General features: G+C 42.0%; 1 protein-coding gene across 1 annotated transcript; it reads right to left on the reverse strand.

Annotated features, from left to right (window-relative positions):
* Positions 1-842: 842 nt before the first annotated feature.
* Positions 843-16,267, reverse strand: LOC110489540 (ATP-binding cassette sub-family D member 3). The gene is made up of 20 exons (XM_021562260.3): positions 15,457-16,267; positions 13,869-13,905; positions 13,668-13,769; positions 11,648-11,736; positions 10,894-10,963; positions 10,230-10,327; positions 9,811-9,934; positions 9,377-9,433; positions 9,132-9,274; positions 8,910-8,979; positions 8,505-8,574; positions 8,088-8,277; positions 7,706-7,870; positions 7,483-7,546; positions 7,094-7,171; positions 6,892-6,957; positions 4,845-5,054; positions 3,106-3,210; positions 2,865-2,921; positions 843-2,626 (listed from the first exon to the last, which is right to left on the reverse strand). Exons 1-20 carry the CDS (start codon positions 15,567-15,569, stop codon positions 2,549-2,551), a joined length of 1,986 nt encoding a protein of 661 aa, XP_021417935.3. The 5' UTR covers positions 15,570-16,267; the 3' UTR covers positions 843-2,548.
* Between the last annotated feature and the right edge of the window lie 755 nt (positions 16,268-17,022).

A 17,022-nucleotide genomic window follows, 5' to 3' on the forward strand; every position in this document is an offset into this window, starting at 1 on the left:
CCCCACAACATGGTGCTGCCACCCCCGTGCTTCACGGTTGGGATGGTGTTCTTCGGCTTGCAAGCCTCCCCCTTTTTCCTCCAAACATAACAATGGTCATTATGGCAAAACAGTTCTATTTTTGTTTCAACAGACCAGAGGAGTTCTCCAAAAAGTACAATCTTGTCCCCATGTGCAGTTGTAAACCGTAGTCTGGCTTGTTTATTGCAGTTTTAGAGCAGTGGCTTCCTGCTTGCTGAGCGGCCTTTCAGGTTATGTCGATATAGGACTCCAGCTGTTTAATAAAGGCACAGTCAACTTAGTGTATGTAAACTTCTGGCCCTCTGGAATTGTAATAGTGAAATAATTTGTCTGTAAACAATTGTTGGAAAAAATGACTTGTGTCCTGCACAAAGTAGATGTCCTAACAGACTTGGCAAATTATAAATAACAATAATTTGTTTGTGGAGTGGTTGAAAAACAAGTTAATGACTCCAACGTAAGTGTATATAAACTTCCAACTTCAACTGTACCCACCACGTAGTGTTACATATCCACCTACCTCATGTTACCTACCACAGTGTTTACCTACCTACCCACCCTTCACAATGTGTTACTTTCTATTTAATACTGAATCCTTTAGAGATTTTTTAAAAAAGGACATAAAAAACAGAAGTCCACTAAACACTGTCAGCAGGATATAACATTTTGGAACTTTCCAGATAGAAATATGTCATGTAGAACATGCCTATCTGACAACTAGAACCAGGAATTATGTTGGCTCAATTTAAAGCATTTCCATCTGCAACGTTCAACAGCATTTGGCAACTGAAAGAGTCCCTGTTCCTGTGATAACAACACACTCCAGTCTCTCTGTTTTAATGAAAATGCATTGTTGATACAGTTTATTGCAGGTGCATGCACTTTTTTTTAAGAGTCAAATCACTATATTACAGTCTCTCTCTCATATAACCAGGAGTTCTACAGAGCCTGTTTCTTTACAGTTCACAAAACAAAAACAAAAAAAAAGACGAACACCATTACTACAGTCAGTATATTATAGTAGTGGTTACTGTTGTGGTCGGGGAGGAAGCCTTCTGGGTGTCTGCAGATCAACAGCACCACTCTGATCCAAGGAAGAACAACAAGTCACATAATTCTCATAGATCAGTCGATTTGTCATCTAGTGCCAAGTCCACATACTGCTACAAGCAGCTGGAGAGAATGACTGATTATGTACGTAAATGCTTAAGACAGGAGACAGAAAACCTGGTCCAGGGGATTCAACCGAGTGCTGTGCAGAAACTTATTTGTGATCGATGATTTGTAAATGTGAGTGATTCAGAGCCTTGCTCGGTCCCTTCCTCGAACACACACCGGGCTCCTCTCATCAGCCCTTTCCTCATCTCTTTCTCAAAGTACATTGGAGAAAACCCAAGGCTTCTCTCCTCAGACCTTCTCTTTCACTGCGTTTTCAGAGGGAGGTGAGAACACGCTGAAAAAAAAAAAAACGGAGAAAAAGCCACAGAGGAAGCACCTGGGGACAGGGATTCTCCAGCTTCAGGCAACACTTCCTCTTTACTCTACAGTAGGTCAGGCTTCATAACCCAAGGCCTAGGAGGACTAGCCTGGTCCTAGACAGTACAATCAAATCATGGGACCAGGCTACGAAAGGCATAGTACTAGCCTGGTCCCAGACAGTACAAACATCAGGGACCACTATACGAAAAGGCATAGGACGAGCCTGGTCCCAGACAGTACAAACATCAGGGACCACTATACGAAAAGGCATAGGACGAGCCTGGTCCCAGACAGTACAAACATCAGGGACCACTATACGAAAAGGCATAGGACGAGCCTGGTCCCAGACAGTACAAACATCAGGGACCAGGCTAGGAAAGGCCTAGATGGACTAGCCAGGTCCTAGACAGTACAAACATATCAGCGACCAGGCTAGGAAAGGCCTAGATGGACTAGCCTGGTCCCAGACAGTACAAAGATCAGGGACCACTATACGAAAAGGCATAGGACTAGCCTGGTCACAGACAGTACAAACATCAGGGACCAGGCTAGGAAAGCACATGGAAGGATTTCACCCCAGCAGAGGAAACAAGCAGCTTCATTTGCATATTATACATATACCTTAAAAAAACAAAAGACAAGATAGCAGTTTATACTGTTACCTGCCCTCAGTGACTTGTTTAAAAGACCACTAAACCATCACCTGGGTCTCCAACTCCCTGTGTTAATTCATCAGATTAGAGTCCTCTGTAGGGGCTAACTCATCTTAATCATTATGAAGCATGATTCAGTTCACAGTTGTATAACACAAACATAATTCATCTGGATTGGGATTAGCCCATTCCGTAATCTGCATGAGTTTGGACCAATTTGGACCATAAATGACAAGTTATATACAATCACGTGACTAACAAGATGCTTTTAAATACGGATTTGTCAAAAAGAAAACAAAAAAAACAGGGTTACTTCAAAAACTTGGTTTTAAGTGCAGAATTAGTGAGCAACTTTTTCTAGGGCAAATTATGGTGTGTGTGGTTGTGTTGTTTGTCTAGGAGCCAAACTCAATGGTCTCCTCAGTGATGGGTTTGAAGTCGTAGTTCCCTCTCCCGTCCATGTGAAGGTAGTACTGGAAAAAACAAAGCTCAGTCTCAGTTCACCCAAACAGGATTTGGGTTTGGGGTTACACCAGAGCAACTTAAATAAACCCTTGCTTTACATGACACAAATTCAACAAAATATACATATTTTAAAAACTGCCAGAAGGAGTCCCCCACAGTAATCTCCCAGAGCATTCCCAACAGTATACGGACACATCAGTAGCCACAAACTCCCCCCAGTGTTTCCCGAAAAGGTTGCAATCTTACCTCGTGATGTTTCCACAAAGACTTCCTGTGAGAGACGGTGAACAGACTGATGCCAACCTATTGAAAACAGACCAGGCATAAGCAGCTAGACAACCACACACACCACTTGTACATAACATATATTATTGTTTATTCAAAACTGGAGAATTATAAAAAGACAGATTTAGAAGTAAAACACTCAGACATATATAGCAGTACATGCTACGAGTCCGGGCTAAAAAGGCTGGAGTGGTGTCCGTACCGTTCTGCAGTGGCTGTAGATGAAGTCCTCCACATCAACGCTCACAGCACTGGTGCACTCATCCAGGATTGCAAACTGGGGCTTGTGGTAGAACAACCGAGCCATCTACAGACACACGTGAAGCAGACCAAACCAAGTCAAAAATGGCTGTGTCCCAAATCGGTCTTGCATACTACATTACTAAAACTACACTGAACAAAAAATAAAAAGCAACAATTTCAAAGATTTTACTGAGTTACAGTTCATATGAGGAAATCGTTCAATTGAAATAAACAAATAAGGCCCTAATCTATGGATTTCACATGACTGGGAATACAGATATGCATCTGTCGGTCACAGATACATTAAAAAAATTAAATAAATGGGCCTCAGGATCTCATCATGGTATCTCTGTGCATTCAAATTGCCATCGATAAAATGCAATTGTGTTCGTTGTCCATAGCTTATGCCTGCCCATACCATAACCCTGCAATGGGGCTCTCTGTTCACAACAATGACATCAGCAAACCGTTCGCCCACACAATGCCACACACGTGGTCTGTGGTTGCGAGGCCGGTTGGATGTACTGCCAAATTCTCTAAAATGCCGTTGGAGGCGGCATATGGTAGAGAAATGAACATTCAATTATATGGCAACAGCTCTTATGGACATTCTTGCAGTCAGTGTGCCAATTGCATGCGCCCTCAAAACTTGTGACATCTGTGGCATTGTGTGACAAAACTGCACGTGTGTGTGTGTGTGTGTGTGTGTATATATATATATACACACACACACATATACACACACATTTTACCCCCCTCTTCTCCCCAATTTTGTGGTATCCAATTGTTAGTAGCTACTATCTTGTCTCATCGCTACAACTCCCGTACGGGCTCGGGAGAGACGAAGGTTGAAAGCCACGCGTCCTCCGAAACACAACCCAACCGCACTGCTTCTTAACACAGCGCGCCTCCAACCCGGAAGCCAGCCGCACCAATGTGTCGGAGGAAACACCGTGCACCTGGGTACCTTGGTTAGCGTGCACTGCGCCCGGCCCGCCACAGGAGTCGCTGGTGCGCGATGAGACAAGGACATCCCTACCGGTCAAACCCTCCCTAACCCGGGCGACGCTAGGTCAATTGTGCATCGCCCCACGGACCTCCCGGTCGCGGCCGGCTGCGACAGAGCCTGGGCCAAAACTGCACATTTTAAAGTGGCCTTTTATTGTCCCCCCAGCACAAGGTGCACCTGTGTAATGATCATGCTGTTTAATCAGCTTCTTGATATACCACACCTGTCAGGTGGATGGATTATCTTGGCAAAGGAGAAATGCTCACTAACAGGGATGTAAAACAAATTTGTGCACAACATTTTACAAAAAATAAGCTTTTTTTTTGTGCTCATGGAACATTTCTGGGATATTTTATTTCAGGTCATGTGTTTATATATTTTTTCAGTGTACATACTGAGTACTAAATGGTAGTATTTAGTTTAATCTAATGCAATAAGCAACACGTTAGGCTCTGCCTACATTTTCAGTATGTCACATCCTATAAAACATTGTTCATATACCCTAAATACCTAGTTTTTAGAAGGCCAGTATGGTGTCACTCGGTGATAACGTGACGATAGGAGTGGGTGAACTAATAGATGGTGAAGTATCTCCAATGAGGTATGAGAAACCATTTTGATTGTATTTTTTTTATTTATTTCTAATAAAAACTATTCCATTCAGGAAGTATTCCTCTCATCCGTCTTACCGCCATCCTTTGCTTCTCTCCTCCACTGAGGACGTCCATCCAGTCCTGTACGGTGTCCCAGGTCCCCTCCCTGTCCAGGATGTGACCCAGCTGGACATTGTCCAGGTACTCCTTTAACACCTGGTCAGAGATTCCTTTTCTCTTCTGTTCCTCATAGGTGTCAGGGTAAATCACCTGATCCCTCAGGGTGCCAAGGGTCATATACGGTCTCTATAATAGGATTCAATAAGTCAAAGGTCATGTTGGGTCTGTACAATAAGATGGAAGAGGTCAGAGGTCATGGAGGATCTCTACAATGAGATGAAAACAGACAGACTAGAGTTGGCTGTCAATTTACAATTTGCCAAAACATGGAATAGAATACGGTAATAGGGGTGTAATGGTTCACCAAACCCACGGTTCGGCATGCATTAAGTTTTTGGGGCAACGGTTCGGTTTCAGTGCAGCAGGGGAATGAAATGCCATTCACAACGTTCAGCGTTCACAACGTTCAGCGTTCCTTCCATTGTCTGTTGTGACAGGATTGTTATTTTGGGCTTCTCAAGTTTTCACTCTGATGATGCGTTCATAACTATGTGGGCGGTGGGAATTTACCAGTTGTGAAGTCGTAAATACTAGTTGGATGCATTCATGCGATTGAACTAGTTGAAGAACGGCGATTGGCCAATGGCCAACAAGTTGTGTCAACCATAAACTAAAAGTACAGTTGTCAGGCTCATAAACAAACGATAGTGTTCAAAATGCTATTTAATAGATTGCTTTTTTTAATAAATATTGTGTTGTTGCATTTAACTGCCCGAAAATGCTGTTATAGGGACCATTTCCTTAGTAGGTGATGTCAGAGGTCACCATGTGTGGAGAAGTGCGTGCTCAGGATGACTGACGAGTTTCCCCACTAGTAACTACCAGTCGGAGGGCCATTCAAGTGGATTTTTCCCAGTAGCATGTGGTAAATTCCCACTTCCCACTTGGTTTAGGAACGCACCATGACACCGCCTTCTTCAGTGCCAGATTCATATTTGTGACTCTCATAAACGGGGGGGCCGTGTCGGTAGCACTTAAGTGTAACACAAGGTGCATTAGCCAATTCATTGAAAACTTTGGCTTGCTTATATAGTGGGTACTACCCGTTTACTGAAATGAGTGAGTCTCTTTCACGAGGTGCTGAAAAATCCCGTATTCTCAACCACCGAGAATGGCCGCAGATCCGCGGCTATAAACCCAAAGACTGTAAAAAAAATATATAAAAACATAGCCCATCTATCATTCTTGTAATTTCTTTGGCCCGGTTAGAATCAGCTGCCGGTTAGAAAAGGGCTGCTTGAACGCAGAGGGAGACGACGTTGTTGTGTTGTTGTTTATTGGTGTTTACGTCTCGCTCTGGTATACTGGGCTGATGTCGGTGTAAAATGTGTCAACATATTGGTGGCGTTGGCAGCTGCATTGGCTTTTCTTTTGGAGCGTTTGAGACATACTGTCAACGTTTAAGATGGGGCGGCAGGGTAGCCTAGTGGTTAGAGTGTTGGACTAGTAACCGGAAGGTTGCAAGTTCAAACCCCCGAGCTGACAAGGTACAAATCTGTCGTTCTGCCCCTGAACAAGGCAGTTAACCCACTGTTCCTAGGCCGTCATTGAAAATAAGAATTTGTTCTTAACTGACTTGCCTGGTTAAATAAAGGTAAAATAAAAAAAATAAAAAAATCCACAACTCTCTTTCCCATCGCGGTTGTAACCTACTGGGAAGACAAAATGTTCCTAAAAATGTCCCACCACACCCACCATAGTACAGAGGTACTTCCCGGCTGCTCCTCACAAAAAGGACAGTTTGAACTGTGCCAGTTAATATTTGAATTTTGATCATGTTGTTTTAACGGTAAAGCTTGAAAAATGTTTCTCCCGGCACGGTTTTACTCAACTCAAATAGGCCTACAACGCAGTTGGGTTTACAGTGCGGACCAAACCCGAGGTTCCATACCAAACGGTTAGGTACAAATACGTTACATCCCTAATTGGTCATATAAAATACTCATGGTGTCCATTTAGTTACCTGAGGAACATAGAAGAGCTTCCCTCTCTCAGGCTTGGTCAGCCGTCCTCCGAACAGAGGCCAGAGCTATGGAGAAACACACCGAATGTTATCTCCAGGGCTTATCACTCTTAAGTTACGTCAACGCAAATAATAGATTTTGTTGCAGTACTTCCATCGCTCACAGGCATATCAATAGAACATAAAACTGAACATTCATCACCTCTCCCAGGACTCTGAAGAGTGAACTCTTGCCACAGCCATTGGGCCCACACACTAACACGTTGGTGCCAGACCTCACCTGGGGGGGTAAAGAGAGAGAGAGAGAATAACCTCATTGTAACATCCAGCGTGACCCTTCAAACTTTGAACGTCAACATCACTCATTAAAATCCAAGTGGTTTGAACATTCCCGACTTTAAAATACAAAAAAAATATATATATTTATGTCAAACTGACTGAATGACTAAACGAGTGACACACATTCATTAGAGAGGCACTCCACTGTCATGTTAGTTTTAACTTGATCTTGATAACACACAGGTCTTATTGTCCTAACCAGATGTTCTCAGTGAGACTTATCCAGCATAGAGAAAAGAAAGAGATGCCTACTTCAAAGGTCAGGTCCTTGATCAGGATATCTCCATTGGGTGTTGCCAGTGGTGTGTGTTCAAACCTGCAGCACCAAAACAGTCAAAGACACTGCTCTTACTGACCACTCCTCCTCAGAAAACCCCTTGGCCGTGGACAACTTCAGTGAGGGTAACATATTAAAAAGAGATTTTATGCAGCCAATATCATGTACAGAAATGCAGAGAGGCTTTGTCACACATACTTGATGATGTGGTCAACGTTGATGATCTGTCCGCTGCCCGGGACAAGAGGGACTCTTTCTACGGCTTCTGATTCCTTGTCCTGATGAGAGACCATGGTGCGTTCGTACTTCCCAGAGTTCAGTTCCTTCAGGACCTTCATGAGCTCAGTGATACGCATGGTGAACCTGGGAGAAGGAGGGAGACCAGCCTAGCTCAGAACACCTCCTACCCAAGCACTATGGTGTGAAAGCTTGGAAAGCACCGATAGAAGAATGAAGTGGTCATGGAAAGATAAGGCAGTTTAGTGGTCTATGTCTAGAACAGGCTACTACTTTGAATTAGAATCAAATTCAATTGAATATGTGATTGGATCATAGTGTATTGGGAAGAGAGAAGTCTCACCCAGAGAGCCTGGTCATCTCTCTACCAGCCAGTACGATCCTTCCCAGAGCCTGGGACATCCTCAGTAGCATCCTGCCACTCTGGTAATAGTCCTCCAGCAACTCAGGTTGGCTGCTGTTCATGTGGCGGGGGTCGGCGAGGTTGAGGAAGGGCCGACTCACCACCAGGTAGCCCACCACAGTGGCTATGTCTGAGGGAAGGAAGAGACCCAAGCACTGGTTTAGTATAGGAGGTGATGCAATGAACAATGTTATTTTATGTTCGCCTGGCCAAGCAACGATAAAAATGTGGCGGCTGGACAGCGGCAAGTGGGAGAAGTGCAGAAATCAACTGGCCGCCATTTACAGATCTCTCTCTGGCTATGTAACTGACGATATCACCATATTCATCTGTAGGGTTTAAAACATCAGATCTTACACTTTGCGATCAGGCTGTCCACGAAGCCCATGGAGAAGCGGAAGAAGATAAACTTGTGCAAATGGTCGACCTGAGAAGACAGAAGACATCACGGCATTATTAAAACACTTTTAAACTCACAAAATCAGCAGTTTGTCTGTTTAGACAGAAGACATCACGGCATTATTAAAACACTTTTAAACTCACAAAATCAGCAGTTTGTCCGTTTAGACAGAAGACATCACGGCATTATTAAAACACTTTTAAACTCACAAAATCAGCAGTTTGTCCGTTTAGACAGAAGACATCACGGCATTATTAAAACACTTTTAAACTCACAAAATCAGCAGTTTGTCTGTTTAGACAGAAGTGAAGACAGATCTTTAATGTACCTCGGACTGGCACACAGGACTAACGGTAACTCACCAGTTTCTTAAATGTTGAGTGAATCGTCTGTTTCTCTCTCATGTTCCCGTTGTAGAAGGCAATCTCCTCACTACGACAAAACATAACACGTTAATCATCATTTAGTTCTCTTTTTTAAAAACACCACGACAGGGGTGATTTAACAAGTTTTAATTATTTTTTATTTTTTTTAAAAGCACTCTATTGCCAACCCATGATGTACTCAGATCCAGGCCTTCACACCTGTTGGTGATGAGTCGTGAGTTGACATATCGGTACTCTCCCTCGTAGCGCTGCTCTGTCACCGTCATCTTACCGATGGGCCGTCGTAGTCTGGTCAGGAACAGGCCTGAGACCAGCAGGTAGGTCATCATACTCGCTGGGCCCTGAGGGGAAACGGTGACGTCACATACAGAATATATTTCAGTACATTCTAAAAACCCGAATGGAATCTATTGGTTGCTTCTGGAATCGGAATTCGTATTCACCTGGGCACCGATGGCAGACGTCAGCTTGAAGATGTACAGTCCAATGTCCAAGAGAGGCTAAAGGGGATATGCAGTAGTGTTAACATGTAGACAGACCTCCCTGGTGGAGTAGGGGGCCCGAGGGCACACAGTGTGTTGCGAAATCTGTCAATGTATTGTCAAATTGTATAAACTGCCTTCATTTTTGCTGGACTCCAGGAAGAGTAGCTGCTACCGTGGCAGGAACCAATGGGGATCAATAATACAAACAAATAACAGCAATATCACGATTTACACAACAAGTTAATGATAGACTAAGGTGTACTACAACAACCATACAAATTCCTAAACATACACCTTGGAACCACACACGAGAAGATATAGACAAGAATGTATACTTCGGGTCTTAAACAAACAGTAGTCAGCATGATAGTTTAGGTTGTAGACTACAGTACCTTGCTGAGGTTGGAGTAGAGGTCCACCACGCTGTTACAGAACCTCTCTACGTCCTGAGTCAGCAGCTGGTCAGCGTTAGCGATACGGTTATCCAGGTTGCCCATTTTGTAGTACGTGTATCCTCTGGGGATGACACACATTTTGAGTGAGTTCAATTGCAGAGACTGACTATGGGAATGCACAGTAGACTGACTATGGGAATGTAAGGTTATGAGAAGAGGCAGTAGACAGAAGATAGTGCCATAGACAGACAGCGCGGTAGACAGTAGGGTATGCAGACAGTAGAAAGCGCAGTAGACAGTAGGGTATACAGACAGTAGACAGCGCGGTAGACAGTGCAGTATACAGACAGTAGGGTATACAGACAGTAGGGTATACAGACAGTAGACAGCGCGGTAGGCTTGTACACAGCGCTTACTTGAGGTACTCGTCGTAGAGGTGTTTGGTTAGCCTCACTCTGAACCTCAGCTTCAGCTCATTGAGACCCAGCTTCAAGAAGTTATTCACCAATGCAATCTGTCAGTCAACAAAACATACACTTTAACATCAGCTCTTCATCAAAACACAACCTTAGTATACTGTCCAAACACAGATGAAATCTGGATTTGTTCAATCCCACGGGCAAAGAGACAGTTGAATACAAAGGCATGCAGAGAAAATTAAACACCAATTGTATAGAGGACGAGATACATTCTGTAAAAACGTACATATAACAAACAGAATATTCTCCAGTTATCCAGGCAATGTATGATCGATCCTATTATCTGGTTATTGCTAAATGATATTAGGAAGTGATGAGTTACAGTATTAAGGGAGGATACGAATAATATACAGTCAATATTATTATGCTAATAATTATGCTAATAATAATAATAATAATAATAATAATAATAATATCAGACGACCTCTGAGAATTTACAACAAAATAAGAAAGTCGACGGGAGTCGTCGCTGTACAACTAACCAACTACTGTAATATGACATTTATATATCAGAGGCAAAACAGAACCACAGACATCTAGAAAAATAGAGTCAATTGTTGGATGCAATGAAATACCCCCCCCCCAAAAAAAACACACTTACAAGTGGCATGACTTTGCAAAAGTTGAACAAGTAGTTCTTGAAATCGGTGTTGGAACGACCAATAATTGCGCTGCAGACCCAAAACATGCACAAGAACGAACCAACTGGGTCAGTGACATGGGACACACTGCTAGGCAAGACATTGGCAGATGAATGAATTTCACCTGTAACGGTTCTAGCCTCAGTAAGATCTGTTTATGCTTCAGCCAACTCATATGCCATGATGGTCATGGGAAAAAAAAAAACTGTTAAACTCAAGCACATACAGTACCAGTCAAAAGTTTAGACAAACCTACTCATTCCAGGGTTTTTCTTTATTTTTACTATTTTCTACATTGTAAAATAATAGTGAAGACATCAAAACTATGAAATAACACATATAGAGTCATGTAGTACATTGATATCTCGTCTCTGCTAATGATACCACTGTGGGAGATTGAAAGGCATGGATTTTCCTGCGAAGGAATTCATTGATATGATCTGGGGCTGGGTTTCCCAGACCCGGAAAAAGCCTCATCCTGGACTAAAGCGCACTTTAAAAATGATTATCTCCATTGAACATGCGTCTTAGTCCAGTATCAGGCTGAATCTGTGTATGGGGGACCAGACCATCATATTTTAACCCCCTTCAACACGATCACATCCACCAAACTCATTGGTCATCTAGCTATAGTGAAGAATCACAGGTCACATGGCAAGTCAGGGTTCTAACCATAGAATGAGAACGCTTTCATTCTACCTCAGTGATTCTCACCTTTCAATCATGGTTCCATTCTGGATCATCCAGACATCACAATATGTCCTGGCCACCAACATGGCAGCTATGAGGACGAGGTATCCTGTCTGTGATGACAACGGAGGGAATAGAGAAGTGGAAGGGAACAGACCAGATGAGCAAACCCATCACATGATTAAATACACAGATTAAACAATGCAATGGACAGTTCTTTAAGCAAATCAATGTCATGTTTGTATTGTAAATAATATGAGCAAACTAGATGAATGACTAATACATGGCAGTTCAAATGTAGAATAGACCTGTCCTTATCTAACTGACTGGTAGAATAGACCTGTCCTCATCTAACTGACTGGTAGACCAGACCTGTCCTTATCTAACAACATGACAGGTAGAATAGACCTGTCCTCATCTAACCGACTGGTAGAATAGAGAATAGACCTGTCCTTATCTAACAACATGACCGGTAGAATAGACCTGTCCTTATCTAACAACATGACTGGTAGAATAGACCTGTCCTCATCTAACAACATGACTGGTAGAATAGACCTGTCCTCATCTAACAACATGACTGGTAGAATAGACCTGTCCTCATCTAACAACATGACTGGTAGAATAGACCTGTCCTCATCTAACAACATGACCGATAGAATAGAGAATAGACCTGTCCTTATCTAACAATCATGACCGGTAGAATAGACCTGTCCTCATCTAACAACATGACCGATAGAATAGAGAATAGACCTGTCCTTATCTAACAATCATGACCGGTAGAATAGACCTGTCCTCATCTAACAACATGACTGGTAGAATAGACCTGTCCTTATCTAACAACATGACTAGTAGAATAGACCTGTCGTCATCTAACAACATGACCGGTAGAATAGAGAATAGACCTGTCCTTATCTAACAATCATGACCGGTAGAATAGACCTGTCCTCATCTAACAACTAGTCATTTTAGAGTTCATTCAGTAGAGGATGAACTCTGATACACCTAACAGACTTCATATCATCGTGACCTTGGCTTATCAAACAAACTGATCAGTATGACAGGTCTGTTCGGGCTCTGTGGGTGTTTTTTTTATTTATACAACACACAAGCTCAGACAATATTATAAATCATGTACACTAGAACAACGTTTGCAAATTGATCACACTTAATGAACTACAATGTCTGTTGAGACACACGTGCATAGAGGAAGAGATAAGTTGTGGCCGTAAAAGTGACGCAATGAAGGAGCACAGATCTATCTGTACAAGACAAGGCCGATTACCACAGAGACTAATTACTTCAAGGTTTAATGCTTATCATGTGGTGCTACAGAACACAACTTTATCGGCCTAGACGTCAACTTACCGTGGAAGTTCATCCATTTTTACAAGTGGCCTTATTTTCACTCTTTGTGCATGTAGTTGATCCCCAAACCATTATTATTTTTTATATATATATTTTGTTTCGTTAGAGTCCTCACTTGCCATTGACTACAATGCATTATGAAGATGTGTCTAAGCAGGTTGTAAAGCTCTCCAAAAACACTCCAAACCAACTCAAATTCCATCAGAATCTCATTCTGTATAATGTCTCTGCACTCAATTCTTGAAAAAAAAAAAAAAAAATCCTCTCTCATAAATCCATATTTTTTGTCGTTGTTGTTGTAAACCGCATCATTCAAACATGAATTTATGGCACAGTGAAGAAGAAAACAAAAGTCTAACATTTTGTGCAGAGACATCCAGAATGAGATTCTGATGTAATAGGAGTGTCTTGGAGAACTTGTCATAATGCATTGTAGTCAATCGCAAGTGATGACTCAGCAAAATGTGACAACCGATTTTCTGCTACAACCACATAATGAAAATAAGGCCACATGTAAAAAATAAAAATAAAAAAAATAGTGGAACTTCCCCTTCAATAATATTATACACATTACATAATAACGGACTTATAAAATGCCACTGGGAACTCCTCTGAGCTTGTTGTTTGTATGTGACCATATTGGTCTGTAACAAAAACAACCCAACCACAAAAGGCCCACCTCTTTGCAGAACCATCGAGGCACCATGATCCGGATGATCTTACTGATTCTGAGGAAGAAGACATAGTCCACCGCAGCACGGTCTTTCTTGGCTGCTTTGTCCTTCACAAAGCAAATGCAGGTGTCAGGGGACAAATGTGGCATGTAGTTGAGCATTTTTTTTTTTTCATTTGTTGGATGCATGTGTGCTTGTGTACTTACTTCATTGCTCAACACCAGTTCTGAGCGTCCTTTTTTACTGTAAACGATAGATACGGCACATAGTCAGATACAAATGTTCCAACTAGACACGTGCAACATCATGCAATGAACACAATACCAAGGGTAAAATTGATTTAGTTTCATCATCGTCATCATAAATCGAGTGTAATGGTGTGTAGGTTGAATGTAATTTTTTATATATTTTTTTTTAAAGAAATCACATGGGAGTCTTGACACAGCATTTAACTTCTAACGAATGTGCTATTTTTAACGGTCAAAAATGACATCAAAGGGCAGCAAGATGCTAATAAGCAACAGTGACTTCTGTTACATTGTTGAAATATTAGCCCTGATTAGCCAATGATATATCGAGATTTTAACCCTAGATGACAGACTGGGGGGGCGCGGTATTGAAACCACCGCACAGCCATTTTGGTACTCCTCCCACAGCTTCTAAATAAAAAAGAATGCTGAAAGTTCTAGAAATGCATTTATCAACATCTATATTTGTTTTTGAAAAGTATATTACAGACATCTTATTACATACTTAAGTTATATTATGTGAACTGAACATTAAAAATAGAAAGATACAAACATTTGTTAAAGTACTATGTTACCATCCCCACGACAACAAAGGCATACTTTAAAGCACATAATTGTGTCCTTAAATCATTTTATTGAAATACTGTATAAGTCCATTTTTTTCCAATGGAGGACCAGCCAGGACACCTGTCATACAAGACAATATTCGATATGGGGATGGCAGTAAGCATCAGCCTCCGACTCCAAAGATTGAAAGTTTGAATCCGGTGATAGAAAGTTGTTTTTGAGATTTTTGTTTTAATCCTATCCCAAACCTTAACCATTCAGAAACTTAAACTTACCCTTAAACACTTTGACATTTGAGAAAGATGGATGAACGTCTAATTCTGATGTAAGACGGAGCTAAGTTTCCTGGATAGGAAAAACTCCTGGATAGGAAAAACTCCCTAGAAAGGCCAAAACCTAGGAAAGGTTTTGGCCTTTCTAGGGAGTTTTTCCTATCCACTGTGCTTCTACACCTGCATTGCTTGCTGTTTGGGGTTTTAGGCTGGGTTTCTGTACAGCACTTTGAGATATCAGCTGATGAAAGAAGGGCTTTATAGATGGAAGGAGCGGTCCTTCCAATCAAATCTGAGGAGTACCAATATGGCTGCCGGTGGCGTCAATGCCTCATTAAAATGAAGAAAAAAAAAACATTAGCAAATCAAGGTTTATACACATCATGGCGACTATTCCAGCTGCACCGGGGTATAAAGACCTCTATTGTTTGCTAATGAGAATGGAGATTTACATTGACAGAGATATAATAACACAAACTTAAAATGTTACAACATGCGATATGCACAGCCATCAAAGATACCTGGGATATTATACAACTACAACATCTCACTGACTTTCAGACTTTACACCCGTCAAATGGGACAACGTTTCTTGGCTTGCTGGCCACAAGTTCTGTGACACAATAACCCCTTGCATGGGCAGTCTAGCTACGCACAATTAAAGTACAACAGAGATTCGATTATACTTTTTCCCCCCAGCAACATACCCGCTTGACTTGCCTCCTCTTCTTCTTCTTTGCTTCAGGATGTATAAAACGAGTAGGACTCCGCCAGCTATCGAAGAGTTTTTAGCTGTCAGGTACTTACTGACGGCCGCCATATTACCGACAGTATCAGTTTATCAGTGCGCACCGACTGGCATGCTGGGTAGTGGGCAGGGAACAAATGAGAGTAGTCCGTCACCGCGGACGAGTGAGAGCATAGGTCAGTAGAGTCGAAGGAATGGTTCAAATAACTGACCATGCTATGGTTTAGAAAAAGCAGAACACCTCAGAATAATCCGTTTATCCCGGCTATGAGGCTTATTCTAAAGCCCATGGATAATTATATGACATGAGGATATTAAAATGAACAAGCTGTGTATTGCAAGTGTGAGTGCAGCTTTTATATAGGCTCGGTTATAGCAAGGACATGGAAATAAACAATGGCATGATATCATATCGCCGAATATCATCTACAAAAAACACTTTTTTTCTGAATAGGTTGGGGTATTGGTCTCTCCAGCCTACCGTTTGGAGAATGAAAGAGTCACTTTCATGGAGAAACATTAAAAAAAAAAAAATCGTAAACCATACATTTTACGCTTAGTTATAGCGAAACAGGTCAAGTCTCGTCTTCATTTTGACAGCTCGTTGCAATAGTGATTTTGGTCTTTCAGTAGTAAATCTTGCTATTTTGCCCCAAGTGGTTCAACTCTACCATTGAAATCGTGATGCCGCTACGTCATCTCAAGGGCGGGGTTCGGTATGCAATACACTCACTTGTCGATGTGCTGGTGTGTGGTCCCACGTCAAAGATGACTGTAAAAGCAGGTGACTGTACGGTTTATGTGACAATGGTTTTGGTTAGTGGAATTTGATTGTACGGTTTATTTGACAATGGTTTTGGTTAGTGGAATGTGCCTATATAAACTGAGTGTACAAAACATTAGGAACACATACCCTTTCCATGACAGACTGACCAGGTGAAAACTATTATCCCTTATTGATGTCACTTGTTAATAAATCCACTTTATTCCGTGTAGATGAAAGGGGGGAGACGGGTTAAATAAGGATTTTTTTTTAAAGCCTTCAGACATGGATTGTGTATGTGTGCCATTCAGAGGGTGAATGGGGAAGACAAAATATTCAAGTGCCTTTGAACAGGATATGGTAGGTGCCAGGCGCACCGGTTTGTGTCAAGGACAGTAACGCTGCTGGATTTTCCCACGCAAAAGTTTCCAGTGTGAATCAAGAAATGGTCCACCACCAGCCAAGTTGACCCAACGTTGGGAAGCATTGGAGTCAACATGGGCCAAGTAATACCTGTGGAACGCTTTCGAGACCATGTGGAGTCAGTCCTTGCCCCGGCGAATTGGCTGTCCTGAGGCAAACTCAATATTAGGAAGGTGTTCTTAATGTTTTGACCACTCAATGTATTTTTGCGTGATGTGTGTACTTGACTCCTTACTACTTGACTCCTTAGTGACCCTCACATTCAGTAGGCTACCCAATACCAATCCGTGAGTTCATTTGATCATTGGAAGAAAAAAAATACCTACTGCGTAAACACTG

The sequence above is a fragment of the Oncorhynchus mykiss genome, chromosome 15, assembly GCF_057628025.1.
Source record: "Oncorhynchus mykiss isolate SJ-2025 chromosome 15, ASM5762802v1, whole genome shotgun sequence".
Lineage (NCBI taxonomy): Eukaryota > Metazoa > Chordata > Actinopteri > Salmoniformes > Salmonidae > Oncorhynchus > Oncorhynchus mykiss.